This window comes from Perognathus longimembris, chromosome 3 (genome assembly GCF_023159225.1).
Source record: "Perognathus longimembris pacificus isolate PPM17 chromosome 3, ASM2315922v1, whole genome shotgun sequence".
Lineage (NCBI taxonomy): Eukaryota > Metazoa > Chordata > Mammalia > Rodentia > Heteromyidae > Perognathus > Perognathus longimembris.
In genome coordinates this window covers 60,584,638-60,612,614 of record NC_063163.1, presented here as the reverse complement: position 1 = coordinate 60,612,614, position 27,977 = coordinate 60,584,638, and the positions used below count along the sequence as shown (strand labels likewise).

The 27,977-nt window shown below is 45.3% G+C and overlaps 1 protein-coding gene across 1 annotated transcript; it reads right to left on the bottom strand.

Annotated features, from left to right (window-relative positions):
- On the bottom strand, positions 1-27,750 carry Amer2 (APC membrane recruitment protein 2). The gene is made up of 3 exons (XM_048340615.1): positions 27,699-27,750; positions 1,770-2,731; positions 1-1,649 (listed from the first exon to the last, which is right to left on the bottom strand). Exons 1-3 carry the CDS (start codon positions 27,748-27,750, stop codon positions 456-458), a joined length of 2,208 nt encoding a protein of 735 aa, XP_048196572.1. The 3' UTR covers positions 1-455.
- Between the last annotated feature and the right edge of the window lie 227 nt (positions 27,751-27,977).

Genomic DNA, 27,977 nt, shown 5'->3' with positions numbered 1-27,977 from the left:
TCTCCTGACCCTCTGGCTCTAGCATCCCCCCCTTCCCACACCCCAGTATTCTGGTATGACTTTTACTTAGATTTGGTTGTCTTAATTATTATTATTATTATTTTTTACAAAGGAAAGTAAAGGTGACTTCCGAGGGTTCTACCATGTTGAAGGGAGAAGGGGAGAGAGGAAGGAAAACAAAAGGTTTTTTTTTTTAATAAAAGAAGGGGGGGAAAAGTGCTTGAAAAGAATTCCCAGGAACTTATCTTGTATGGAGGATCATTGTGGCATCCTCTTTCCAATGTTATCTCCCACCCCTGTTTCCAGCCTGCCAAAGACCACCGGGGTCCCAGGCTGGGAAACAAGAGTAGTCCTATATGAATTTCTTTAGAGAAAGCAAAACATCCTTCAGTAGTTTCCAGGAACAAATTGTACATTCCTTGACATGTGGACCGTTCATCTCCATCTGGGAGCTCTCACAACTTTTTGGCACTGTCGTGGCACGCGGCTGCCCGCATGGTGGTCCCGGCTAAGCCACGATTGCTCACCCTCCGGACCAGCACTTTAGAGACTGGGATTTTTGTTCTGGGCATGTCACTCCTGGATGGTGGCTGGGGTCCCACGGGATGACTCGATGGAAGGTTCGTGAGATGTTTGACGCTAATTGGGATTTTGGAGTCTTTTAGCAAACTGCCTGGTGTTCGCAATGGACAGGTGATGGTGCCTGGAGCCACAGGCTTTAGCCGGGACAAACAGGTGTTCTCCTGGCCGGCAGGAGGAGGGGCCGGGCTACCATTAGGCTCTGTGTAGAGGTCATATAGGGCGTCACCGCTGTCACTTTCGGGGGGGACACTCGCCTTTTTACTGCTGTTCACTCTGTCTTCCTCTGGACCAGGAGTGGTGGACTCACAGTAGCCCTCATCACTGTTGGGGACCCCTTCTTGCTGCTCCTTCTCTGGGTGTTTGGGGTCCTCCTTGGGATAGAGATCCACAGGAATCCGGTTGAGTCTCCTGCGCTTGATGGAGGACACATCCTTCGCTACTTCTACGCGCCTGGCGTCTTTGGATGTGTCTGGCGGGACTGCCTTGGCTTCCTGGGCAATCGCTCCCTTAGCCACTCTGTCTTGGGGCCTAGCTTCTCGTTGGTCCTCAGTCTGGGAAAGCATGTCCCAGAATTCCTGCAGGTAAGTGTCACCCACCCCGTCGGGGCTGGCCATCTCTTCTCCTCCTCCTTGGTAAGCAATCACGTTGGGATTCTTTTTAGAGAGCACGGTGTTGCCTGACCCTGGAATATGCTTGTCACAGCTGGAATCTGCCTCTTCCTCTTGATCTGCAATAATATCTCCACAGCCTGTAAGAGAGTCAAAGCTTTTCAGTGAAGTCACGTCAGAAAACATCAAACAAATACGATCAGCCGACGGGTCAGAGGGTGGGTCAACAGAGTAAGAAAGGTCAGGAATGGCAGATGCCCGGCCACTGCCACATTCCGAGTCGACAAGGGGGACAGGCTTTATCAGAACATCACCTGTGCTGGGAGTCTCCTGAGCCGAGTGGACCTCATCAGCTTCTGCTTCGGGGGGTGTCCAGGACTTCTCGGTGCGCGGATGATGGTGGTGGTACCCCCTGGAGTCCTCTGCCTGGGTGGTTTTGTCGTAAGGACCCCCAGGGCTCTGGGCCTCTCGGCTGATCCGCGCTGCTGAGGCGCGATCGGTGGTGGTGGTGGTGGTGGAGGTGGTGGTGGTGGTGGTAGTGATGGTGGTGGTGGTGGTGGTGGTGGTGGTAGCGGGCACCTCCTCACCCCCTCCAAGCTCACCTGCTGGGTCTGGCGGGGTCTCCTTGCTGGTGGGGCTGTCTGGCTTGCACGCGGCTCGGGGCGTTTCCTCCTTGACGCACTCCAGGCTTGCAGTGAGCGATCCGGGGAGGATGAGGCTCCCCGGGCTCTGGGCGCACGCGGCCTCCTTCTCGCCGCCGTCCTTGCTGCCGCCGCGCTTGTCCCTCTTGTGCCAACGCATACTGCTAAAAATCCCTCTCAGCCCCTTCTTTTGTTTGCCTGCGGCTTTGCTGGCATCCGAAGGCTCTCCTCCTTTGCCATTCTCCGACCTGCCGTTCTTCTTCAAAAGGGAGAAGAAGCTGTGGGACTTGGCCACGGAGCTGTTGTTGTTGTTGGCCAGGGAGCTCACGCTGCCCCCCTCGGTGGCTTTGGGGGGCCCCGGGTTGGATTGATCACCGCGGAGGCCCCGGCCCCTGTCAGCCACCCCATCGTCCTGGGCTGCCGCCTCCTCCTCCTTCCTGCCGCTCTCCAGCACCGACACCGCCTCCGCCAAGCCGTCGTGCGTCCTGCTCTTCACCATCCCCGCGGGACCCGAGCTTTTCCCATCCCCTTTGTTTTTGACCCCAAAAATGCTAGGCAGGGTACTCCCCGTTTTCCTCTTCTTGAATAATTTGAAAGCCGCCTTATTGATCTTCCCCGAGGGCTGCTCCGGAGCTGGCGTTTCCGAGGTACAATCACAAGGTAAGTCCATGTCTGCCACCGTGAACGACCCCAGTCCCCACCCCCGGCTTCCTCGGCTCGCTGTTGCTGCTGCGGCGGCGGCGGCGGCGGCGGCAGCGGCGGTGGCTTCCTTCTGCAGACCCCCGTGGACGCGCGCGCTCACTGTCAGCCGCCGCCGCCGCCGCCGCTGCGCTCGCCCGTCTCCATGGCAACCGAGGGATTGGGGAGGGAGGGGTGTCGGATAAGCAGCTTTCGTCAGCCCTGGGCCCCAGCCAGGCCACTGTCATCCGGATTCTAAATCAACCTGAGCCTCTCCGCCGGCGGCAGCTGCTGCTGCTACTGCTGCTGCTGCAAGAAAACACACAGCAAAGAGCCTCGCTCCCTGCCCTCCTTCCTGCAAAGGTGCTTATATAATATCCACCCCCACCCCATCCCTCCAACCCCACCCCATCATCTCAGCCCGCTTGGCTTCGACGCTGCCTGGCAGGTTGGTGGTAAGAGCCTCGCCAGCTGACCCAAGAAGACATTAAAATCGTAATTATGGAATTCACAGAGTCCAGCTACACTCACCCCAGGTCTTCTTCTGATTCCTCCTCTAGAGTGGCTCTTCCTGGCCTCATCATAGATCTCTCTCTCTCTCTCTCTCTCTCTCTCTCTCTCTCTCTCTCTCTCTGTCTCTGTCTCTCTCTCTCTCTCTGTCTCTGTCTCTGTCTCTGTCTCTGTCTCTCTGTCTCTGCCTCTCTCTGTCTCTCTGTCTCTCTGTCTCTCTCTCTCTCTCTCTCTCTCACACACACACACACGTTGGTTAGTTCAATGTAAAAAAAAAAATAATGTTCCTGAACTGGAAGCAGTGGTTCACAGCTATAATCCCAGCTACTCAGGAAGCTGATATCTGAAGATTGAGGTTGAAAGCTAGCCTGGGCAGAAAAGCCCACAAGACTCTTATCTCTAATGAAGTAGCAAAATCTTGGAAATGGATGAATGGTTCAAGTGGTAGAGTGCCAGCCTTGAGTTTAAAAAAAAAAAAAAGTTAAGCAAAAGCATGAGACCCTGAATTCAAGGCCCAGTACTGGCACACATACACACACACATCACACACTCACACATAAACACACATTCCTTTTATTATATGTATTAGTCTTCATGCATCCTGGTGTCTTTCCCTTCACAAGCCCAGCAGGGATGAAATGTACATTTACATCTATCTGGACCAGGGCTAAATATCTTTAAATCAATGTCCTATCCTTAATAGGAGGGCTCTGTGCCTACTACAAAAGCACTAACCAGGGGCTGGGAATATGGCCTAGTGGTAGAGTGCTCACCTCGTATACATGAAGCTCTGGGTTCGATTCCTCAGCACCACATATATAGATAAAAGCCAGAAGTGGCGCTGTGGCTCAAGTGGCAGAGTGCTAGCCTTGAGCAAAAAAAAAAAAAAAAAAGCCAGGGACAGTGCTCAGGCCCTGAGTCCACGCCCCAGGACTGGCAACAAAAACAAAACAAATAACAAAAGCACTAGCCATCAGTCAAGCACCAAGTTGCATCTCGACAAAGAAAGCTCAACCAGCAGTTGCCTGGTTTGGACAGGCTTTTTACTCAGACTACAACGACCAAGGACTGAAGTTACAGAAGTGACTGACCAACCCACATTTGGTCACCATAGACTGAGCTGGCATTGAGGTAGCTTGGAAACCCAGGTCCACTGCACAGCCCACTGCCTTGGGATGCAACCAGGGTTCTGCTCCCTCCTTTTCCTTTTAGTGAGATACTGCTTAAATCCTACCCCAGCCTGGAACTCCTCCCAGGGCTGGCTTGTAGCTCACTCCCCACTGTAGGGTAGGAAAAGCTGAGTGCCTAGGGCCCCCTTTATCAGCTCTGACCCAGGTGGGCTGGAGAAAAGGAAAAGCCCTCTCCAGGCAGCAGGCCAGCCAGGGTTTTTTCTGTGCTTTGACTTTGAAGGTAACTATTATCATTGGCATCTTAGTGTTTGTTTTCATGATCTCAACTGAGAGCTTATAAACAGAAAAAGATCTAGAAACACACACACACATATGTTGTATATTATTTAATACTAGTATTAAATATCATTCAATTATATGTAGTAGTTACAAATAAACACAAATAGCAGTCTCTTTCCCTCATCAAAGCTCTTTCTTTCCTTCCTTTCTTTCCTTTCTTCTTTCTTCCTTCCTTTTCCTTCTTTTTTTCACCCATCTTTCTCTCCCTCCCCCCCTCCTTTTTTTCCTTATTTCTTCCTTTCTCCCTCCCTTCCTTCCTTCTTTCCCTTTCTTTTCTTTCTTTCTTTCTTTCTTTCTTTCTTTCTTTCTTTCTTTCTTTCTTTCTTTCTTTCTTTCTCTCTCTCTCTCTTCTTTCTTCCATAGTAATTTGAACTCAGGCCTGGGCACTGTCTCTGAGCTTTTTCACTCAAGTCTAGTGCTCTACCACTTGACCCTCACCTCAGGTTCTGGCTTTTCACTGGTTAAATAGAGATAAGAGTCTCTCAGATTTGTCTGCTAAATTCAGATTGTGATCCTTAGATCTCAGTCTCCTGAGTAGCTGGAATAACAGGCATGAACCACTAGTGCCCAGCTCCTTTCTCTGGTTCTATTGTTCTCCTATCCTCTAAACCTAAGCCAAAGTGGCCTTAAAAAGTCACCACATTGTTACCACTTACCAGCACCTCCCAAACATCCTCTTTCCTTCTGCTCTATTTAGCCAGAGCCACTCTGAGCAAATATCTCATCTCAGATTGCAGAACTAGATGGGGTCTTTTCAGTTGCCAGAATCAAAGCAGGCTCAGGGCAGCCAAAGTGAGAGCAGAATGAGGCCAGATAGCAGAGGGTGAGCAGACAGGATGCCAGCGCTGTGGACATGGATAAATGCAGGATTAGAGGGCAGCCAGAGCAGCAGTGGGCGTCATCTAATACTAGTAGGGGAGCCAGGTGCTGGTGGCTGCAATCGTAGCTACTCAGGAAGCTGAGATTTGAAGCTATCAGTGAGAAGCCAGCCCAAGCAGGAAAATCCATATAAGACTTTTATCTCCAACCAACCACCACCAAAAAGAAAACCCAGAAGTAGAGCTCAAGTGATAGAATGTGAGCCTTGAGCAAAAGCAGCTCTGGGATAGCACCCAGGCCCTGAGTTCAAGTCCAACATATTGATATATCAATAAGGACTAGCACCAATACCTGAGTTCAAGCCCAAGGACTGGTGTACATGCACACACACACAGAGATACATGAAATTTAAATAAGTATAAAACTATATAATTTATATTTTATATATAAATATATCAATAAGCACCAGCACCAAGATAGATAGATAGATATCCTAGCAAGGCACAGTGTGAGGATGACCTAGAGCTGTGAGGGAAGAGGCAAGGCTCAGGAATTTGAGATAATGAGGCTGGGAGAGACATGATACGCCTCACCAGGGAACAGTCATTCAAAGCCTGAGCTCCAGTTCCCGGTCCTTAGGGCCCTTGCACTTTCCAGGCAAGTGATCTACCACTTGAGACATACTCTCCGTCCTTTTCACATAGGGTCTTGCATGATCTCAGCTGGCCTCAGACTATGATCCTCTTACTTCTGCCTCCTGCTGAGGGGGCATGATAGCTGTCTCTTACTGCGCTCAGCTTGTTTTTGGAGATAAGTCTTGCTAACTTTTTAACTTGGCCTAGCTTCCAACCTGGGACGAGAGAGATGTGCTACCAGCCTCTGCCTCTTGTACTTTTTTTTTTTTTGCCAGTCCTGGGGTTTGAACTCAGGGCCTGAGCACTGTCCCTGGCTTCTTTTTGCTCAAGGCTAGCACTCTGCCAACTTGAGCCACAGCGACACTTCTGACCTTCTCTATATATGTCATGCTGAGGAATCGAACCTAGGGCTTTATGTATACAAGGCAAGCACTCTTGCCACTAGGCCATATTCCCATTTTAAAAAGCTCTGCTTTAATACTTACAAAGCCATTTGGCGTAAACCAACTGTACAACTCATGGGGGGGAGAGGGGAAAGGGGAGGGGGAGAAGGGAGAAAAAGGAGGGAGGAGGTAACAAGTTGGATAAAAATTATACTCACTGCCTTACATATGAAACTGTAACCCCTCTGTACTTCGCATTGGCAATAAAGAAAAAATAAATAAATAAAAAGCTCTGTTTTGCCCCATGCTTCTGGATATGCAGTCCACATCACACCTAGGCCTTGGTTCAGCCTCCTCAGCAGACAGATGGCACGTGTGAGCTGTCCTGGGTAGCACAGACCTGAGCCGTCCACCCAGGTTCCTCATCCCTTTAGTTCCAGCAATTGGAGGAAGCCACTTTCTGCTCTCACATTTCCTTGTCATAGTCTATGAAATCAATGACTCTATTCCCAGCTACTTCCATTGCTTTTGAAGAGACATGAGAAGCTGTTCTTGCTTCTTTAGGCCACTGTTGGTTCACCCTTGTCCCTCATTTAAGTCCCCTGCTCATGTCCCTGCCATGATAACACTGGTGACACTCGCAAGGGTTCCAGACAATGGTGATCTCCCTCTACTCTCCAGGCCCTTAGCTCATGGAGGGACAGCATCTCTTCCCACTCCTCTAGAGTCACCCTGGGTAGAAGGTGCAGAGCTTATTTCCTTTTCTGTTCTTTTTTTTTTTTTTTTTTTTTTTTTTGGCCAGGCCTGGGCTTGGACTCAGGGCCTGAGCACTGTCCCTGGCTTCTTTTTGCTCAAGGCTAGTACTCTGCCACTTGAGCCACAGCACCACTTCTGGCCGTTTTCTATATATGTGGTGCTGGGGAATCAAACCCAGGGCTTCATGTATAGGAGGCAAGCACTCTTGCCACTAGGCCATATTCCCAGCCCTTCTGTTCATTTTGTGTGTGCTACTAATGGGCTGGAGCTTGAACTCAAGGCCTCATGCTCTTGTTTTGCTTTTTGAGCTCAAGTCTGTTGCTCTAGCACTTGAACCACACCTCCACTTCTGGTAATTTTTTTTTTTTGGGGGGGTAGCTAAGTGTCTCACAGACTTTCCTGCCCAGACTGGCTTTGAACTATGGTTCTCAGATCTCAGCTTCTTCATTCAAGGCTGTATCACTTGATCCTTGCCTTCACTTCAAGCTTGTTGATGGTTAATTGGAGAGAAGAGTCTTACATACTTCTCTTCCCTGGGATAGCTTTGAACACTGATCCTCAGATCACAGCCTCCTGAGTAGCTAGGATTACAGGTGTGACACACCAGCATACCTGGCTAATCCATCCTTTCTCAAAGGAGCATGTGAGCGCTCCTGTGGGCCGGGTACTCCCATGAACACATATGATGTCTGCCCTTTGCAGTGACCAGGCCTCTGTAGCTTGGAGGTGATTTTTTTCCTCTTTTGGAAAAGAAAAGAAAAACCTTGTACTGTTTGTTACCTTGTCCCTCATACCCCCCCTCCCTCTCTGTACATCAGTTTGATAATAAAAATTTGGAAAAAAAAAAAAAAAGAATCGGATACAGAGAAATGAAATCTAGAAAATTCTAAGAATTCTAAAGTGGAACATTTTAGCAAGAAGTTCTTCCAACTGAAGTATAGGTATGACAAACAGAATACACAATGCATTTATTAATAAAAAAGAAAAAAGAAAAAAAAGAAAGAAAAGAAAAACTTGTTTTCCTTCATGATGGTGAATCCTCAAATAGCCACGTTTCATTCTGCCACAGACCCTAACTACCTACTGGTTTTCCTTCACAGGCTTTGAGTTAAGACTCTGATCTGTATTCCTTCAGCTTTCATTTATGTTTCTTTCACCAGCCATCCCAGCAAGGCTACTCTTTTTTCAAAAGTCAGAAATCTCAGCCAACCTATTCATCATGGATGTTCCCTGGATTCACACCAGTGAGCTCATTAGCCAAGCTAAAGATGGGGCTTCCTCCCACCGCCCCACCTTTCCTTTTCTTTTTAGCTTTTAGCCGAGTGAAATCATGTGATCTGGCTCCAAGTAGCTCTCAATCCTGTATGTTGGGGAGACACTGACTCAAATTGTCCCCTAGAAAGAGAATTGTGCCATTCTAAACAAGCTTCCTTCTCTCAAGTGTCTGCTTTTATTTAGTGGAAGATTGAAACTCTGAGCAGGAAATTTCTAGGTCAGCTCTACTTCACTCTTTAAAAAAATACCCCCAAATCGCTAGCCAAAATGAACAGCAAAGCTATGGCCTGGGTTTTCTTGGTGTGACTTGTCTGATTACCCAATTATTATGGCTTAGATTAGGACGGATTAACCCCTGAAGTTGGACAGATGGAGAATGCTATTATAATACCCCATGTGGGTTTTCAAAGTGGGGTATCAGTGAACACCTGTCCCCATTTCTCGAGTTAGTCTGTCCTCATTTAGAGTCCCGAGTTTACTGGCTTTGAAGCTGGTATCTGAAGAGACTGAATAGCTAGGAAACAAGTGGATTGCCCTGGCTGGCGCAGACATTGTGCCTTGCTGTCTGGCTGCCTCTGTCTCGTGCCCTGCCCTAGATTGGCACAGTAGAGAAACATTTGGTGGAACTAGAAGTGACTTTGGGGTTATCTCCCAGGGCCTGGGATATTTTCTGAGATCAGGAAAGATTTCAATTACAGACCAGCTTTTCTTTTATTTCTAATTGAAGAACTAGCCAGTGCTGCCTTCTTAGAGCCTCTGTAATTAGGGGGGTTACCCTGGCAATTGTGTTGTTGTGATCTTAGCAACACCCTCTATGTCTGCACCCCCACAACACTTTGGGGGATATTGACACCGTTTCTGTACCCCCTTCCTGGGCAGGGAGGCTAAGGGACCTGGGTGTCCTCACCTTCTGGCATTGGATTCATAGGGAGAAAGGTACACTAAATAGTTCACCAAATAATGGCTAACACCGCCTAGGCCCTGAGTTTGATCCCCAGTACCAGCAAAATCATTGGTCAAAGTGAAGATGTCTCCCTTTCATAGTCAAGAAAAGCCTATTGAAGCTGGGCAGCACCAGTGACTCACACCTGTAATCCTAGCTACTCAGGAGGCTGAGATTTGAGGATCAAGGTTCAAAGCCAGCTTCTGCAGGAAAATCGATGAGACGCTTACCTCCAATTAACCAGTGAAAAGTTGGAATTGCGGCTATGGCTTGTGTGGTAGAGTGCTACCCTTGAGAAGAAAAGCCCAGGGACATTACCCAGGCCCTGAGGTCAAGTCCCAGTATTGGCACATGATAGCTGGACTCTAAAAGCAAGGATTCTGATCATACAGTGCCCACCTGAGTTGATCAGAATCTTGATATGTATGTGTTTTGTATATATATTCTTGATATATATTTGTACATGTGTATATGTGTGTGTATATATATATGTGTATATATATATATATATTCTTGACCCTTTCAAGAGTTGTAGTATATCTGAGCTATTTCCATGATTTGATATGGTTAATAGTTCCAGTTTGTTTAGTTTATTTATTTATTGGTGGCAGCCCTGGGGCTTGAATTCAGGGCCTGAGCACTGTCCATGAGCTTTTTTTTTTTCTTAAGGCTAGCACTTTACCAGTTGAGCCACAGCCCCACTTGTGGCTTTTTAAAAGTGGTTGTCTGGAGATAAGAGTGTCATGGACTTTACTGCCTAGGCTGTCTTTGAGGGTTGATTCTCGGATTTCAGTTTTCTGAGTAACTAGGATTACAGGTATAAGCCACTGGTGCCTAGCTTTCCCCATTCATTGTTTAGATGACCAGGAGCTTCTTTCCAAGGAACTTCTTTCTATCTGTGCCCCAGGTCAGCCTCCATCTAGCTTCTGTTTTCCCTCAAGTATTTGATGATTTTGGTGCTTTCTTGGAGTTGAGAGAAATGGCAAAGGCACTGGACATCTCACTTCTTTCTCTCGCTCACCCTTCTCCACCTCCCAATTCCCTGAAGAAACTGAGATTATTCCTCATGCTTCTTCCCAGATCATTTTTTTCCCCCACAAAAAAAGCCCCAAACTTATTTTTCCCCTAAAAGGAAGTCTTGTATCACTGGCTAATTATATACATTTCCTTTCAGATTATTGCATGAAGAAATTTTTGTGACATGGGAAAATGCTTAAGATAACAAGAACAGAGGGGAAAGGCTAGTCTCAAAGCTACATGCAGTATAGTCTCAACTATAGAAAAAAATACATTAAAAGGAAATTCAATCAAGTCAGGTGTTGGTGGCTTGTGCCTGTGGCTACTCAGGAGGCTGAGAACTGAAGATTGCCATTCAAAACCAGCTAGATTAAATTTTCTTTCCCTCCCTTCCTTCCTCCCTCCCTTCCTTTCTTCTTCCTTCCTTCCTACTTTCCTTCCTCCCCCTCTCTCTTTCTTTCTTTCTTTGTCTCTCTCTCTGCCTCTCCTTTTCCTTCCTTCCTTCCTTCCTTCCTTCCTTTCTCTCTCTCTCTTTCTTTCTTTCTTTCCTTCTTTCTTTCTTTCTTGTTTTGATCTCTTTTTTGTGTAAGTCCTGGAGCTTGAAATCAGGACCTGGGCATTGTCCCTGAGCTTTTTTGCTCAAGTCTAGTAGTCTACCACTTGAGTCACAGCTTTTGCTGTAAGTTGATAAGGTAAGAGTTTCACAAACTTAACTGCCTAGGCTGGCTCTGAATCACGATCATCAGATCTCAGACTCCTAAATATCTAGGATTACAGGCTTGAGACACCAGTGCTCATCCTCGAACACATTTAATGCAGCTCAAATTAACCACCACCTCCCCCCAAAAAACCCACAAATGGAGGTGTGGCTCAAGTGGTAGAGAGTTAGCCTTGAGCACAAAAACTAAAGGACAGTGCCCAGGCCCTGAGTTCAAGCCCCAGGACCAGTGTACATGTGTGCATGTGCATACACACACACACACACACACACACACACACACACACACACACGGCTTTCACTGGCCATGGCCAGTTGCACAAGGTCTGCACTGGGCTCATGTGGCTGGTGTCACTGTAGAATTTCAACATGCTCAAGTGAAAACAAGAACAGTCAGCAGGGTCTCCCCTGAAAATCATCTTTGAAGTGGGATTGTTGGACAGAGTCCTCTGCCAATCAGCATGGGAGGGACAGGCTCAGTGATGGAGAGCAGTCCTTTGAGATGCGACTGGGTGACAGCTGTTCTCCCTGGTTGGCCGAAGAATTTAGCTGCAGAAATCGAATTTGGAGCTCCCTAATTAAGCTAATGAAGTCAAATCATTTTAATCTGTACTGGGTCTGGCTCTGGTTAATCTTAGAATAAATAGATAATTGTGACTCGGTGGCATATGTACTCCTTTTTATCTTCATAACCAAGCCAGGTGAGATCTTGTATTTTTTTTTTTAAGAAAAAGTTGAGAACTTGGGAAAGGAACTTAATGTCCTGAGTCAAACTCAGAATTTAAGAAGAGGGAAAATCAGAACACGAAAGTGAATCAACACACTCCTCTTTTACCAGCTTAAACTGCCATAAACCATTCTTGCTTGTTCCTACACTCTCTGCATTCGCTATTGAGGTTTTCCTCCCTATTCTGAAAAATACAGATGAAACCCAGAGTGAGCCAGCCTGCCTTCCTTCCTTCCTTTCTTCTTTTCTTTCTCTCCCTCCCTCCCTCCCCCCCCCCTCTCTTTCTTTCTTTCTTTTTGCTAGTCATGGGGCTTGAACTCAAGGCCTGGGCACTGTCCCTGAGCTCTTCTTTCTTTCTTTCTTTCTTCCTTTTTTTTTTTTTTTTTTTTTTTGCTCAAGGCTATCACTCTACCACTTTGAGCCACAACACCACTTCCAGTTTTCTGGTGGCTAATTGGAGAAAGGCTCACAGACTTTCCTGCATGGGCTGGCTTTGAACCACAATCCTCAGATCTCAGCCGGCTGAGTAGCTGGGATAACTGACATGAACCACTGGCTTCTTTCTTTCTTTTGTATTGGTCCTGGGGCTTGAACTTAGGGTCTGGGAGATGTCCCTTAGCTTTTTTCACTCAAGGCACTAGTGTACCATTTGAGCCACAGTCCATTTTAGCTTTTCTTCTGGTTAATTGGAGATAAAAATTTCATGGACTTTCCTGCTCAGGCTGGCTTTGAACAGAGGTTCTCAGATCTCACCCTCCTAAGTAGCTATGATTATAGGCTTGAGCTACCAGTGTCCAGCTTCAATCTTCTTTTCAAGTAATGGAAGCCAAATTACTTACTGATTCATTTACTGAATTTTTTTTTCTTTGACAGTATTGAGGTTTGAACTCAGGGCCTTGTGCTTGCTTGGCTGATGGTCCTCCTCTTGTGCCATGCCTCCAGCCCAAATCTTAAAAATAACCATCTAATGGGCTGGGGATATGGCCTAGTGGCAAGAGTGCCTGCCTCGGATACACGAGGCCCTAGGTTCGATTCCCCAGCACCACATATACAGAAAACCGCCAGAAGCGGTGCTGTGGCTCAAGTGGCAGAGTGCTAGCCTTGAGCGAGAAGAAGCCAGGGACAGTGCTCAGGCCCTGATTCCAAGGCCCAGGACTGGCAAAAAAAAAAATAATAATGACCATCTAAACAAGATTTTGTCTAGTGTGGTCATCTCTTTTTAGATAATTTTATTTCTACCTCCTCACTTGTAATTTCTTTTCTAAATACCATTGGAAATACAAGAACAGCTGGGCTGCTCAGGAGGATCACAGTTCAAATGCAGCCTGGAAAGAAAAGTACAACAGACTCAATCTCCAATTAACCAGTTAAAGGCCAGAAGTGGAGGTATGATTCAAACAGTAGAGTGCCAACCTTGAATGAAAAATCCAAGGCACAGCACCCAGGCCCTGAGGTCAAAACCCAGGACTTGCATGAGAAAGAGGGACAGGGAGAGAGCAAGAGAGTAAGACAAAGGGAGAGAGGGAGAGAAAAGGACAGAGGGAGAGAAAGAAGAGAAGGGGACAGAGGGGAAAGAGGAGAGAAGGGAAAAGGGAAAAGGGAGGAAGGGAGGGGGAGAAGGAGAAAGGGAGGGAGGGAGAAAGGAAGGGAGGGAGAAAGGAAGGGAGGGAGGTAGGATGGGAGGGAGGGAAGAAAGAAGGAAGGAAAATTGTTTCAAAACAACTTAATATAACCCGCTTAATTTTACCTTTAAAAGATCTTGCCAGGGGCTGGGAATATGGCCTAGTGGCAAGAGTGCTTGCCTCCTACACATGAAAGTGTTGGTTCGATTCCCCAGCACCACATATATGGAAAACGGCCAGAAGGGGCGCTGTGGCTCAGGTGGCAGAGTGCTAGCCTTGAGCAGGAAGAAGCCAGGGAGGGTGCTCAGGCCCTGAGTCCAAGCCCCAGGACTGGCCAAAAAAAAAGATATTGCCAGGTGACTCATACCTGTTACTACTTAGGAGGCTGAGATCTAAAGATCATGTTTTGAAGCCAGCCCAGGTAGAAAAGTCTGTGAGTCTCTTATCTCCAATTAACCACTGAAAAGCTGGAAGTAGAAGTATGGCTCAAGTCGTAGAGTACTAGCCTTAAGCCAAAAAGCTCAGGGATAGTTCCCAGGCCCTGAGTTCAAAATCAGCACCAGTATACACACAGTATGTACATACAGACAGACACACACACACCCTTATATCCCTTTGTGACTTCACATATAGTTTCCTGTGTCATGAATATTCCTATTTCAGATACATTCTTTGACAACTCTAAAGTGTTTGTTATAGTGTTTGCAGTAACAGTCTTTACTCATCACTAAGTTCAAGGCAGTATCCCACACCACCAACTATGTAGCAGTGAGGATTTTTGTTTGTTTGTTTTGTGGGTCCTGGGGCTTGAACTCTTGTGTGGGCCTTGTTTCTGAGCATTTGTACTCAAGGCTAGTACTCTACCATTCCAGCCACAGGTCTCAACTTCTAGCTTTCTATGCATGTATGTATGTATGTATGTATGTATGTATGTATGTATGTATGTATTTGGTAATTGGAGATAAGAGTTTTACAGACTTTTCTGCCTGGGCTGACTTTGAAACACAATCATCACATTTCAGCTTCCTGAGTAGTTAGAATTATAGGCGTGAGCCACCAGCACCCAGCAGCAATGAGTTTTTGCTATAATAATGCTGAGTAACAAGCAGCCCCAAATCTTAGCAGACCATAACCAAAGCCACTCCTCCCTCTTATAAGTATTTCTTTTTTTTAAAAAAATTTATTGTCAAACTAATGTACAGAGAGGTTACAGTTTCATATGTTAGGCATTGGATACATTTCTTGTACTGTTTGTTACCTCCTCCCTCATCCCCCCTCCCCCTATCCCTTTCCCCCCATGAGTTGTTCAGTTGATTTACACCAAACAGTTTTGCAAGTATTGCTTTTGTAGTCGTTTGTCTTTTTACCCTGTGTCTCTCGATTTTGGTATTCCCTTTCAGTTTCCTAGTTCTAATACCAGTATAGATGGTTTCCAATATACTCAGATAAGATACAGAGATAGTGCAGGTACAACCACAGGAAGGGGATACAAGAGGGTCATAAATAACAGAAGCTACGGTTTCACATCACATGTTGAAAGTAATTACAACAGTGATATAACAGTTGTTTCCATAACATGGAGTTCATTTCACTTAGCATCTTCTCATGTGTTCATAAGGGTATAGCTATTGGGCTCTTGTGATCCTCTGCTGTGACTAGCCTAAACTTGTGCTAATTATTCCCTATGAGGGAGACCACAGAGTCCATGTTTCTTTGGGTCTGGCTCACTTCACTTAGTATAATTTTTTCCAAGTCCTTCCATTTTCTTATGAATGGGGCAATGTCATTATTTCAGATAGAGGCATAAAATTCCATTGTGTATATGTACCACATTTTCCTGATCCATTCGTCTACTGAGGGGCATCTAGGTTGGTTCCATATTCTAGCTATGACAAATTGTGTTGCGATGAACATTGTTGTGCTCTTATATGTATTTCTTATGAATCTTTTTTTTTTTTTTTTTTTTTTTTTTTTTTTTAGTATCTGCCAGTATTGGGGCTTGAACTCAGGACCTTGAGCTCTTTTTTTTTTAATTTGCTCTCATGGCCAGTGCGCAACTGCTTGAACCACACCTCCACTTCTAGCTTTATACTGGTTTGGGATAAGAGTCTCATAGACATTTCTGCCAAGGTTGGCTTTGGCCTGGGATCTTCTGGTCTCAGCCTCCTGAGTAGCTAGGATAACAGATATGAGTCACCAGCACCTGCTTTATGTCTTTCTTCATGTAGAAATTTTTCTGGCACCTATAATTTCTTGCATGATCGATGTCTTAGTAAGAACCAGGAATTTGACTTTGTTTGGTCCTGTTTTCTTTCAGTGTGGTTAGAGGCCCTCTGATCAGCCATGAGCAGCGGCACCGCAGGTGGCCATGGCCTAGCTACTTAGGAGGCTGAGATCTAAGGATCACAGTTCAAAGCTAACCCAGTCAGGAAAGTCTGTAAGATTCTTATCTGCAGTTATACACCAAAAAACTGGAAGTGGAGGTGTGGCTAAAATGGTAGAGCACTAGCCTTGAGTGCTAGCACTGAGCTCAGGGACAGTGCCTGGGCCCTGAGTTCAGAACCGGTGCGCGCGCGCGCACACACACACACACACACACACACACACACACACACACACACACACCCCCACCCCACTCAGGCCTCTAAACTAGGCCAGACATGCTTATTTCCTCCTCCCCCCCCCCACTGCCCAATCATGCGCTCATTATTACACAGGCTCAGGACAACAGCAGCAGGCTCCTTTGCTAAGTGTGTGTATGATTACTACAATTATCGCTAATGACAGCCCCCCACCTCCGGAATGCCTGGTGTGCTTCCTCATTAGAATCTATCCTGCAGGGCGGGGTATTTTGTGCGCCTGCATATGTCCTGCCAGCCTTCGGTCAGCTGTGAGAGGGCCTGTCCTCACAGATGGCCATTCTGTTGGAACCAACTCTCATGTGCCTATGCAGTAACAAGGCCGAGAATGCGGCACGGCAGCTCCATTCCAGGAGAGAACGTCAAAGATTTTGCTCTATGGTTTAGGCAACCGCTCCATTTCCCATTTATTGGTGGTTAATGGGAGATAAGACTGATGGATTTTCCTGCTCTGACTGGCTTTGAACTGCGATCCTCCCCTCTCAGCCACACGAGTAGCTAGGATTACAGGTGTGAGCCACTGGTACCTATTTTCTACATATTTAAAATTCTGTTTAAATTTAAGTATTAAAAGGGAAGAATCTGAGTCTTCCAGTATAGCCAGTCTTCATAAAACGACGCAGCTAATTAGGTGCAGAGTAATTACATTGTTAGAAAAATCTTGTCACCCCTGATGAAATGGTGGAGCTCGGCGGTAATTACCAGTGACTCCTAGAAACCATCAGAAGCAAAAGGGAGAGAGAAGAGGCTGCAACCAGAACAGAAGGAAAATTCTGTGTAGACTCCAGGGAAAAGTTTTAGACTGAAAATTATATCTTTAAATCAAAGGGAGAAAATTGTGATAGGGTGCATAATAGATAAGAGATTTTGTGGAAATAGTTTGGTTCAGAGTGGCAATGTCATGGGGATTTTTTTCTTCTTCTTTATTATGCCTGTCCCGGGGCTTGAACTCAGGACCTGGGTGCTGTCCCTGAGCTTTTTTTGTTCAAGGCTAGCACTCTACCAGTTGAGCCACAGTGCCTCTTCTGGCTTTTTGGTGGTTAATGGGAACTAAGAGTCTCATGGACTTTCCTACCTGGACTGGCTTCAAACATTGATCTTCAGATCTCAGCCTCCTGAGTATCTAGGATTACAAGTATGAATCACTAACACCCAGCCATTGTGGTTATTATTTTTAAATGATCTTATTATCTATTGGATACAAACTAAAGTACAACCCTTGGCTGGGAGCAGTGTCTCATACCTGTGATCCTAGCTACTCAGGAGGCTGAGATCTGAGGATCACTGTTGGAAACCAAGCTGGGAAGACAAATCTGTGCATACTCATCTCCAGTTAAGCTGGCAGTTTTACTATAAGAGTTTCAGAGACTTTTCTGCCTGGGTTGGTTTCGTATCACCATTCTCAAATCTCAACCTCCTGAGTAGCTAGCTAGGAGACTCATCTCCAGTTCATCACTAAAAAGACAGAGTGGAGCTGTGGCTTAAGTGGTAAAGGGCTAACCTTGAGAAGAAAAAAAAAAGAGCTCATAGAGCCCAGGTCCTGCCCTAGAACTGGCACCAAAAATAAATAAAAATTAAAAAAAAACAAAATAAATATCATTGAATAATATACTGTAAGAAAATGTCTTTAAAACTTATGAGCTTGTTTCTTTCTGGAATTGTTCATTTCATATTTTCAGACTGATGGGTTGTGGGTATATAGGACAGGAGAAGGCTGAGCAAGGATAAAGAGGGGCTATCTATTGTTTTCTTTCCATTTATCATCTATAGGACCATAGTGAAGATCAGATGAGGGGATAAATATAGTGTTCCCTTTTAAACCTGAGGGGAACTGCATACATAAAGTTGTTGAAGGTTTTTGTCCAGAAATCTTCCTATGTAGTGACCACAGGACCTTGGTATACATCCTTAGCCCCTCCCAGACTGTTTCTTCTGCATTCAGACCACCAGTGTAAGCCTGCTCCTTGAAAGGGACTGGGAGAAGCTGTGTACATCAGAAAGCCCTTCCTTGTTAGATTTCTTTTTTCTCACTTGGACCTCTTCCTCGCCTCACTGGGACAGAAGGGAGAATGACAAAGGTTTCATGGGCTTTTCCAACTCTGTCTCAGACTTCCTCTCTGGTGCTGATGAAGCAGATGAGCCAGATTCCTGCCCCGTGGCAACGGGGCTGCAGGATTGCCATGGCTACCACCAGGCCTCTGGAATGTACAGACCCCTGTGTGAGCAGAGAGAGAGAGAGAGAGCAAGAGGGCACTCTGACTTCCTGACAACTGTTTCAGGGGAAGAAATAGATGACTGATAAAATATTTCTGGAATAGTGATTCTGCCAATTGTGATCTAAAATAATATTTATGAAATATTCCGGGCTTTCAGTGAAGAGGGAGATATGAGGGTCATAAATACACCATGGAAGCTCATTAGGCAAGCCGCAGTCCCTGTGTCACACCAAATGGGTCTACAGCTCCAGGCTCCATTCATCACACCAACCCACGATTGTCTGGAGTCTTTTTTGTGGGAGCACTGATTAAAGACATTTATAACTCGGAAGTACAGAAGTCCACTTAGGACGCCAGTGGATAAGGAAAGTGCTGGGTTCCTGGAAATTTACAAAATGGTCTTGAGATGTTCCTCAACTATATGCCAGGGGATTAAAAAATACTGGAAACCCCACTGAGCACCAGTGGCTCACGCCTGTAATCCTAGCTGCTCAGGAAACAGATCCAAGGACCCCAGTTTGAAGCCAGCAGGCAGGAAAGCCCATGAGATGTGGTTCAAGTGGTAGAGTGCCAGCCTTGAATGAAAAAGCTCAGGAACAGAACAGGCCCTGAGATCAAGCCCCAGAACTGATGTGTGCACACACGCACATGCAGGCACATACAGTATTGGAAAATATATACTGTATTGAAGCATGTCCTAAATTAGCAAAGGAGTGCTGGGAATATGGCCTAGTGATAAAGTGCTCGCCTCGTATACATGAAGCCCTGGGTTTGATTCCTCAGCATCACAAATATAGAAAAAGCTGGAAGTGGCACTGTGGCTCAAGTGGTAGAGTGCTAGCCTTGAGCAAAAGGAAGCCAGGGACAGTGCTCAGGCCCTGAGTTCAAGCCCCAGGACTGGCAAAAAATACCAAAACAACTAAATCAAAGCAAAGGAAAATCTCTCTGCTTGCTTCATAGCTGAGCTGCTCAATCTTGGGTGACCCAGATGGTGCCCAGGCAAAGGTGGGGAGGGAAGCTGACTGGGATTTCCTGCTGAGATCATCTCCATGTTCACCCTCTTAAGATAAATGCTGTGTCTCTCAGAGACATTCCTCACTTCCTGCTCTTCTCAACACAGGGAATGTAAGGTAGTCAGCAGGGCTGGGGATATGGCCTAGTGGCAAGAGTGCTTGCCTTGTATACATGAGGCCCTGTGTTCAATTCCCCAACACCACATATACAGAAAATGGCCAGAAGTGGCGCTGTGGCTCAAGTGGCAGAGTGCTAGCCTTGAGCAAAAAGAAGCCAGGGACAGTGCTCAGGCCCTGAGTCCAAGCCCCAGGACTGGCCAAAAAAAAAAAAAAAAAAAAAAAAAGTAAGGTAGTCAGCTGGCTCCTTACTGTAACAAAATACTTGAGAATTAGAAGAACGGTTTATGTAGGCTCAAAGTTTCAGAAGTTCTCAGTCTGTGCTGTTAGCCTGGGGCCAGTGATAAAATAGAACATTATGGCGGGAGAAGCCTGCTCACCTTAGGGCAGCCAGTAGTCAAAGAAAGAGGAAGAGGCCAGAGCCCCACAATCCCCCATAAAGATTCCCTCCCCATGCCAATGACCTAACTTCTCTTACTAGGCTTCACCAGCTGAGAGTTCCACCATTTCCCAATTAGCATCAACATCTGGAGTCCAAGCTTATAGTATGTGGACTTTTGCAGACATTCCAGATGCAAACTATAACATTATCTCATAACAAAACCTGTGATGCAAGGGAATGCCCCTCCCCCCCCCAGTGGCGGCCCTCCAAAACCCCCCAGTGGTGACTGCAGAGGGGCTGATCTGGTCAGCACCAACCCTAGATTTTTAGGCTTGCCTGGATTTGGGGATCAGGGCAAGGGGGTCAAATGTGCCAATATTGCACAGGAGGGGCTTTGTTATTGCCATAGTGCTTGATTTCTCTGTGTGTCCTTCCCACTTTACAAGGGCACATCTGGATTCCAGGAATATCAGGGTCCACAGCACACAGCTTAGAGGCCAGGACTCCCACAGAGATGCCTCAAAATCCCACACAGTTTGGAACTAGTGAAGATTAATTACAGAGATGCCTTCAAAGAAAATGCATCAACACCAGCCGTTATATTATTATAATTGTAGCATATATTATGTAATAGAGAATACATCAGATGATTTATCAAAAGCAAGGTCTCTAATAAAGACAAGGAACAGGGCTGAGGAGCCCTGTATCAGGGCACACATTTAGCCCTTTTGCACTCGTGAGAGAGGCAAGCCATCCATTTGCCATTAAAAGAACACAATGAAGTCATGTGCTGGTAGCTCATGCCTATAATCTTAGCTACTCAGGAGGCTGAGATCTGAGGATTGCAGTTCAAAGTCAGCCTGGTCAGGAAAGTGAGATTCTTATCTCCAACTAAACACCAAAAGGCTGGATGTAGAAGTATGGCTCAAGTAGTAGAGCAATAGCTTTGAGCACAAAAGCTCAGGGACAGTAACTAGGCCCTGAGTTCAAGTTCCCGGACTGCACACAAAAAAAGAAAAAGAATCAGATAGTTGAGAGTAATACACCAATATTAACTTATGGTTGTGATAAATAATGTAAGATGTTGAGGGCAGAATAAATGGGAGAGTGAGAATATAGAATTGTCTAAGCCAAGACTATTCTAAAATTATTCTAAGACTATTCTAAAATTAAAAGCTTAGGGTCACGGGCTGGGAATATGGCCTAGTGGCAAGTGCTTGCCTCGTAAAAGCTTAGAGTCAGGCTTAGTGGCACATGCCTGTAATTGCAGCTATGCAAGAGACAGATAATCAGTTTTGAGGCTAGTCCAGGTTAAAAAAATAGATATATTAATGAGGCTTCATCTCAAAAAATAAGCCAGGCATAGTGGCTCATGCCTGTATTCCAGCTACATGGGAGACAGAGGCAAGATGGTCCTAGACCAGCCTTAGGCAAAACTTGGAGACTCTACTTCAAAAATAACAAAACTAAAAAGGGCTAGGAGTGATATTCAAGTGTAATAATAATAACCATTATTGGCTTACACTTGTAATCCTAGTTACTGAGGAGGCTAAGATCTGAGGATGACCATTCAAAGACAGCCTGGGCAGAAAAGTTTGTGAGACTCATCTCCAATTAACCAATAAGAAAGCAAGAAGTGAAGGTGTGGCTCAAGTGCTACAGCACTAGCTTTGAACAAAAAGAAAAAAACCCAAGGACTATACTCAGGCCCTGAGACCCTAAATTCAAGCCTCAGGAGAACTGGCACAAACAGACACAAAAACTATTAGTTATTAAGAATAATTATAGTACTCAATAACATAATATTGTATAATTGTATATCATAGAATATTGTATATAATACTGTTAATAATTATTAGTCTTATTATCTAGGGATATAGCATAGTGATAGAGTACTTGTCTAGATTTGATCCTGCATCCTCTCTCCCTCCTCTCTCTCTTTCTCCCCCCCTCCCTCTCTTTCTAGCAGACACACACACACACACACACAATCAACCTGTTTAAAAACTTCAGATGAGTAGAAGCTAAAATAATCTTACATCATTTACAGGGGACTAGGAAACAGAAAGTAGAAAAAAATGTCTAATCTGGATGACACCTGGGTCCTGTCACTTGTTCTAAGAACTGCTAAGACAACACAAATTGAATGAAAAATAGATGACTTTACCTAACTGTAATTACCTCTGACTCAGGATTTCTGACAGTACCTGCATCTATGCATGGCGTCATTAATCACAAATGATTAACTAGACAGTGATTTCATCTAAATTTGGAGTGTCATTTTTGTTCAGTCTGATCCACAAGTCACTCCGTGTGTGTGTGTGTGTGTGTGTGTGTGTGTGTGTGTGTGCATGCACACACGTGCCAGCAGGGCTTGAACTCACAGTCTGGACACTATCTCTTTTCCTCTTTCCTTCTTTCTCTTCCTTCCTTCCTTTCTTCCTTTCTTTCTCTTTCTTTTCTTTCTCTCTCTCTTTCTTTCTTTCATCTTTCCTCCCTCCTTCCCTCTATCTCTCCCTCCCCTCCTTTCTTCCTCCCTCCCTCCCTCCCTCCCTCCCTTCCTCCCTCCCCACCCTCCTTCTCCTCTTCTCCTTCTTTTCTGTCAGTCATGGGGCTTAAACTCTGGACCTGGGCTCTGTCCCTAAGTTCTTCAGCTCAAGGCTGGCACTCTACCACTTGTGCCACAGTGCCATTTCTGGTTTTCTGGTAGTTAATTGGAGGGAAGAGTCTCATGGTCTTTCCTGCCCAGGCTGGCCTTAAACCACGATCCTCATATCTCAACCTCCTGAATAGCCATGATTGTAGGTGAGCCATCAGCACCTGGCATGGATGCTGTTCTTGAACTTTTTTTTTTTTAACCAGTCCTGGGGCTTGAACTCAGGGCCTGAGCACTGTCCCTGGCTTCTTTTTGCTCAAGGCTAGCACTCTACCACTTGAGCCACAGCGCCACTTCTGGCTTTTTCTATATATGTGGTGCTGAGGAATTGAACCCAGGGCTTCATGTATAAGAGGCAAGCACTCTTGCCACTAGGCCATATTCCCAGCCCTGTTCTTGAACTTTATTAAATTTTATCTTTATTGATAAGGTGGTGAGCAGGGGAGTTACAGTTTCACAAGTAATGATTGCATTTGTTTTTAAGCAATGTTACCCCATCTTTCATTTTTCTCCCACTTACCCCTTCCTATTCCCCTCCTCTCCAAGTTGTAAGATTGATATCCAACCTAGAGTCAAGTGTCATTGTTGCATTAGTTTGTCCTTTCACTTGCTGTTTCTGATTCCCTTCCTCTTGTCAAATAATCTTATATATAAGACACAAGGTACATAAAATTAAGAGAGATGAAAGAAAAAAAATGAACTCATTTTCTCAAGGCTAGTCCTCTACCATGTGGGCCACAGCACCACTTCTGACTTTTTTGGAAACTAATTGGAAATAAGAGTCTCACAGACTTTCCTGCCTGGACTAGCTGTGAACCAAGATCCTCAGCTCTCCGCCTCTTGAATAGTTAGGATTATGGGCATAAACCACCAGCACTGAGTTTCCCATAGCTTTTTTGCTCAAAGCTGGCACTTTACCACTTGAATCACAGCTCCACTCACACTTTCCTGCCTGGTCTGGCTTCAAATTGGGATCCTCAGATCTCAGCCTCTTGAGTAGTTAAGCTTATAGGTGCTGGTACCCAGCTTGGCAAGTCACAATTGTATTAACAGCAAAGAAATAGAAATGTCCGTGCCACAGAAGAACAATGTTCATGGAAGGGTGATGAGTGGATGCAAATTTCTTTTTCCAGTTCTAATTCCCAGAAGGGATGGTACCCATCAGCAACAGGACTAATCTTAGAGATGGGAGCTTTGACTCCTGGAATACTGACTGGGGCAGACATAGCTGGGCAATGGGGACGGCTGTCTTCCTCACAGTAGAAATGACCTTGGCAACAAGGTGGCCTCTTTCCAAATCCTGCTGCCCTTTGAGTGACAGCTCAATGGGAAATCCACTGAGCACAATGCAGGCCCTGTTCTTCAAAGCCAATTTAGTTACCAACAGAGCTCTTTTCCCAGGCCAAGCAAGGATGCTGGGCAGTAGCCCTTATTTCCACCCCGCACCCCCCCCCCCCTCGGCTTCATTTACCATTGCTGTCTTTCCTAATAAGCCAGCATTCACATACACGTGGCATGGTCTTGACTGTGTAGTATTTGAGTTCCTAAAGAAGAAACCATTTATCAGTCTACATTGGCGCACAAGACAGAAGTATGCACACAGGGAAGGCTATGTTGTGATGAGGATTTAGATTTGTGTTGTTTGATTTTGTTTTTTTGCCAGTCCTGGGGCTTGAACTCAGGGCCTGAGCACTGTCCCTGGCTTCTTTTTGCTCAAGGCTAGCACTCTACCACTTGAGCCACAGCACCACTTCCGGCTTTTTCTATGTATGTGGTGCTGAGGAATTGAACCCAGGGCTTCATGTATACAAGACAAGCACTTTACCACTAGGCCGTATTCCCAGCCCCGAGGATTTAGCTTTGATTCTATGGCCTCCAGGAAGTCTTTGGAAAGTGCAGCCAGGCAAAGGGGAATTTAAAACACCTGGAACTGGCAAAGTTCAGTGGCTCTGTAAATTTTATGACATGGTATAAAATTGGGATCAAAAGAAAAAAAAATCTGAAAGTCTTGGTCTCCTGAAAGGGTTGTGAGCAACTTAAATTTTTTTTCTTGTGCCAGTACTGGGGCTTGAACTCAGTTTCTCACACTCTCACTTGGCTTTTTCACTCAAAGCTAATACCCTACCACTTGAGCCAGGGCTCCTCTTCTGGCTTTTTGCTAGCTGATAGGAGATAAGAGTCTCACAAAATTTCCTGCTTGGGCCAGCTTTGAACCATAATCCTCAGATTTCAGCTTCTTGAGTAGTTAGGATTGTAAGTGTGAACCAGCATCTAGCCAACTAATTTTTTCAAGCCAGCCCTTAAATAGCACAGACTGTACTGTGCATTTGTTACCCTTGTACACATTTATGTAACTATTTTATCTAAGTGACTTTTACCTGTAAGACTACATCTTTTTTGACACTACTGGGTTTGAACTCAGATCCTTGCACTTGGTAGGCTGGAACTCTTAAGTTGAGCCATGCCTGACCTCTATTCCAGCATTTTACTGGTTAGAAACTGGCACTAGTCTTGTGCAAAACAAAACAAAACAAACCCCACAAAAACTCAGGGACAGCACCCAGACATAGAGTTCGCGCCCTAAAACCAGGAGGAAAAAAAAAAGATTTGGTACTGGAACTGTCAAAGCCAAGGAAATGCTGTCAGTACTAAAGGCAAAGGAGGTGGGGCAAAATACCAGAATAATCTACCTGCCTTCTAAAACCTCTTTCCAAAATATAAATCTGATGTATAACACGGACATGTGCTGTTTCAAATTCTTCAACCCACTGAAGTTTTCCACGTAGCACCCACAACTGGCAGAACAAAGACCGCAGGATCTAGTTAACTAACATCCATTCCCCAGCTCATCTTCCACCTACCATCCCCACCAATGCCTTGGGTACCAGCAGAGCCCAGAAATACTCATGATCTTACCAATTCCTTTGTGCTTATTCATCTTTCCATCACAAGTGTCCTCTTTTCATACCTCTGCTGAATTCCTACCCACTATCTAAAACTCAACCCAACTCCTGCTCTGCCTCTAGAATCTTCCTGACTCCTGGGTTCCTGTAGCAGATGATTATAGGGAAATGTTGCCTGTAGATTACTATACAGAGTCTAATAATTTTATTATGTTACTGTCTAGCTCTGTTTTATTACCCCCACAGGGCTTATTTATTTACATAAATTTTAAATTTATTTATATTTTCTTTTGCTGGTCCTGGGGCTTGAGTTCAGGGCCTGGTTGCTGTCCTTGAGTCTCTTTGTGTTCAAGTCTAGCACTCTACCACTTGAGCCACAGCGCCACTTCCAGCTTTTTCTGAGTAGTTACTGGAGATTAGAGCCTCACAGACTTTTCTGCCCAGACTGGCTTTGAACTAGGATCCTCAGATTTCAGCCTCCTGGGTACCTAGGATTATAAGTGTGAGCCACTGGCAACCTGGCTTATTTTTTAATAAACAATATTTGAGTCATAGGGAGATCATTCACTAAATAATTTTGTCTTCCTTCCTTCCCTCCCTCCCTCCCCTTTCGCTGCCTATACTGGGGCATGAACTCAGGGCCTCAAATTCACTTGACTTTTTGGCTCAAAGCTGTTGCTCTACCACTTGAGCCACATCTCCATTTCCATCTTTTTTGCCGGTTAGTCAGATATGAGTCTTGTGGACTTTTCTGTCTGAGCTGGTTTATAACTGTGATCTTCAGATCTCAGCCTCCTGAGTAGCTAAGATTACAGGCATGAGACGACAGTGCCTGAGCTATTCATTTTATCTTAAAAACAATATGACCTGGTCAGATGGCTCATGAACCAGTCACTTTGCTAAGAATTTAATTCATATAGGACTTAACTGTATGAGAGAATAGAAACCTTGTCAAAATAAAATACACCTAGAACTGACATGTGGTCAAATCAAAGGAAGGAACAGAGGTAGCTATAAATACTCTTCTTTATCAGAGAGCAGCTTTCTCTTTTCTTTTTATATCTTACCCATTAAATATATAGTCCTGGAGGGGCAACTGCTGCAAGTTTTATTAATTCAAATCAAAATCCCCAGGAATTTAAAAAATGCTTAGCTAAAGGATTTGCAGTGGGAAAGGCTATATAAATATGTTGACAATGAGGGGTAAGAAATTAGGTCAAACTCCTTGCTGTGGCTCACCTCTGTAATCCTAACTACTCAGATCTCAAGCTGAGATCTGAAAATTGTGGTGTGCAGTCACCCTGGACAAGAAAGTCAGCGATAGATACTCATATATTGACCAGCAAAAAGGTAGGAGTGGAGATGTGGCTCAAATGGTAGAGCACCAGCCAAAAAAAGCAAAGGGACAGCTCCTAGGCCCTGGGCTCAAGTTCGTTTTTTGTATTGTTTTAAATTGAAAAATATCAAGGAAAACAAGCACGAGGTCCTCACAAAGAGGAAAGGACTTCTCTAGCAGCTGCAGATAAAAGGGAAAACATGAAACATTTCTCAGCATTGCATTTTCCAAAAGCATTTGGCAAGGTGCCACCTGGCGTGGAACTGTCGCCCACTCCTGGCAGGTGGCTTCAGAGCACAGGAACTTTTTCCTTTTTGTCTTTGTTTTGTGTGCGGTTCCTGGGGCTTAACTTGGGGCCTGAGCGCTGTCTCTAGCTTTTTTTGCTCAAGGTTTGCACTTTGCCACTTGAGTCACAGCTCCACTTACAACTTTTTGGTGATTAATTGGAGATAAATCTCATGGACTTTCCTGCCCAGACTGGTTTTAAAACATGATACTCAGATCTCAGCCTTCCACATAGCAGTGATTACAGCTAAGTCACCATCACCCGGCTTTAATATTAGTATTTTTATTACCCTAAGTAGTTGTACCAAGGGATTTCCATCAAAATGTCAGTTTGTGAGTACAATGCATCTTGATCGATGTCATTCCTTTCATCATTCTCCCTCACCTCCCAGCCTCACTCATCACCTCAACTTACCTGGCTCCATTTTTACCTATCTACATTGAATTTTATGACTGCATTCATCCACCCTTCATTTTTCCATGCATCTGACCCACTACATTTGACCTCAACTCCCACCCCACCCTGGCCAACAAAGGACAACATTGGATTCCCCACTGCGTATACCGTATTTTAGTTAATATATTGATGTCTATATGCATATGACTCTGTATACGTTTAAGTTTGTTCAGAATTTAGATCTAACCTTCACATATGAAAGAAAACAGGGGTCTTTTGCCTCTCTGAGCCTGACTTACTGTTACTTTTTTTTTCCAGGTCCATACATTTTTGTGCAAATCAACACAAGAGCCCTTAGTAATGCTACTTACCTTCATTGTCCAGCAAAAGGACAGTGAATGGATTCCTATTTAGGGGAGTCATTGTGCAAGGGCGTCCAAGAATGAGGAGACCAGACTAGTTTGTTCTCTTCTCTTTCTCTGTCTCCCCCCCCCCCACCATCTCCCTTTCTCCCCTCCCCTTTTCTTCCTTCCTTTTGGCTAGAGATAGGGTTTTCTTGCCTCCTCCCCCTAAGGACGTGTTCCTGTTCTGATTGGTTAAGGGGTAGACAGGTGCTGTGGGGATTATCATGATTAGTTCTTACTTTGGAA

Bases quoted from the DNA above. Each gene is read 5' to 3' on its own strand.
- Amer2 (XM_048340615.1), bottom strand. From the start codon at position 27,750: ATGACTCCCCTAAATAGGAATCCATTCACTGTCCTTTTGCTGGACAAT. The intron at 2,732-27,698 runs GTAAGTAGCATT...GCTGGGGCCCAG, and splicing joins CCTTTTGCTGGACAATGAAG to GGCTGACGAAAGCTGCTTAT. The intron at 1,650-1,769 runs GTGCCCGCTACC...CGAGAGGCCCAG, and splicing joins AGCTTGGAGGGGGTGAGGAG to AGCCCTGGGGGTCCTTACGA.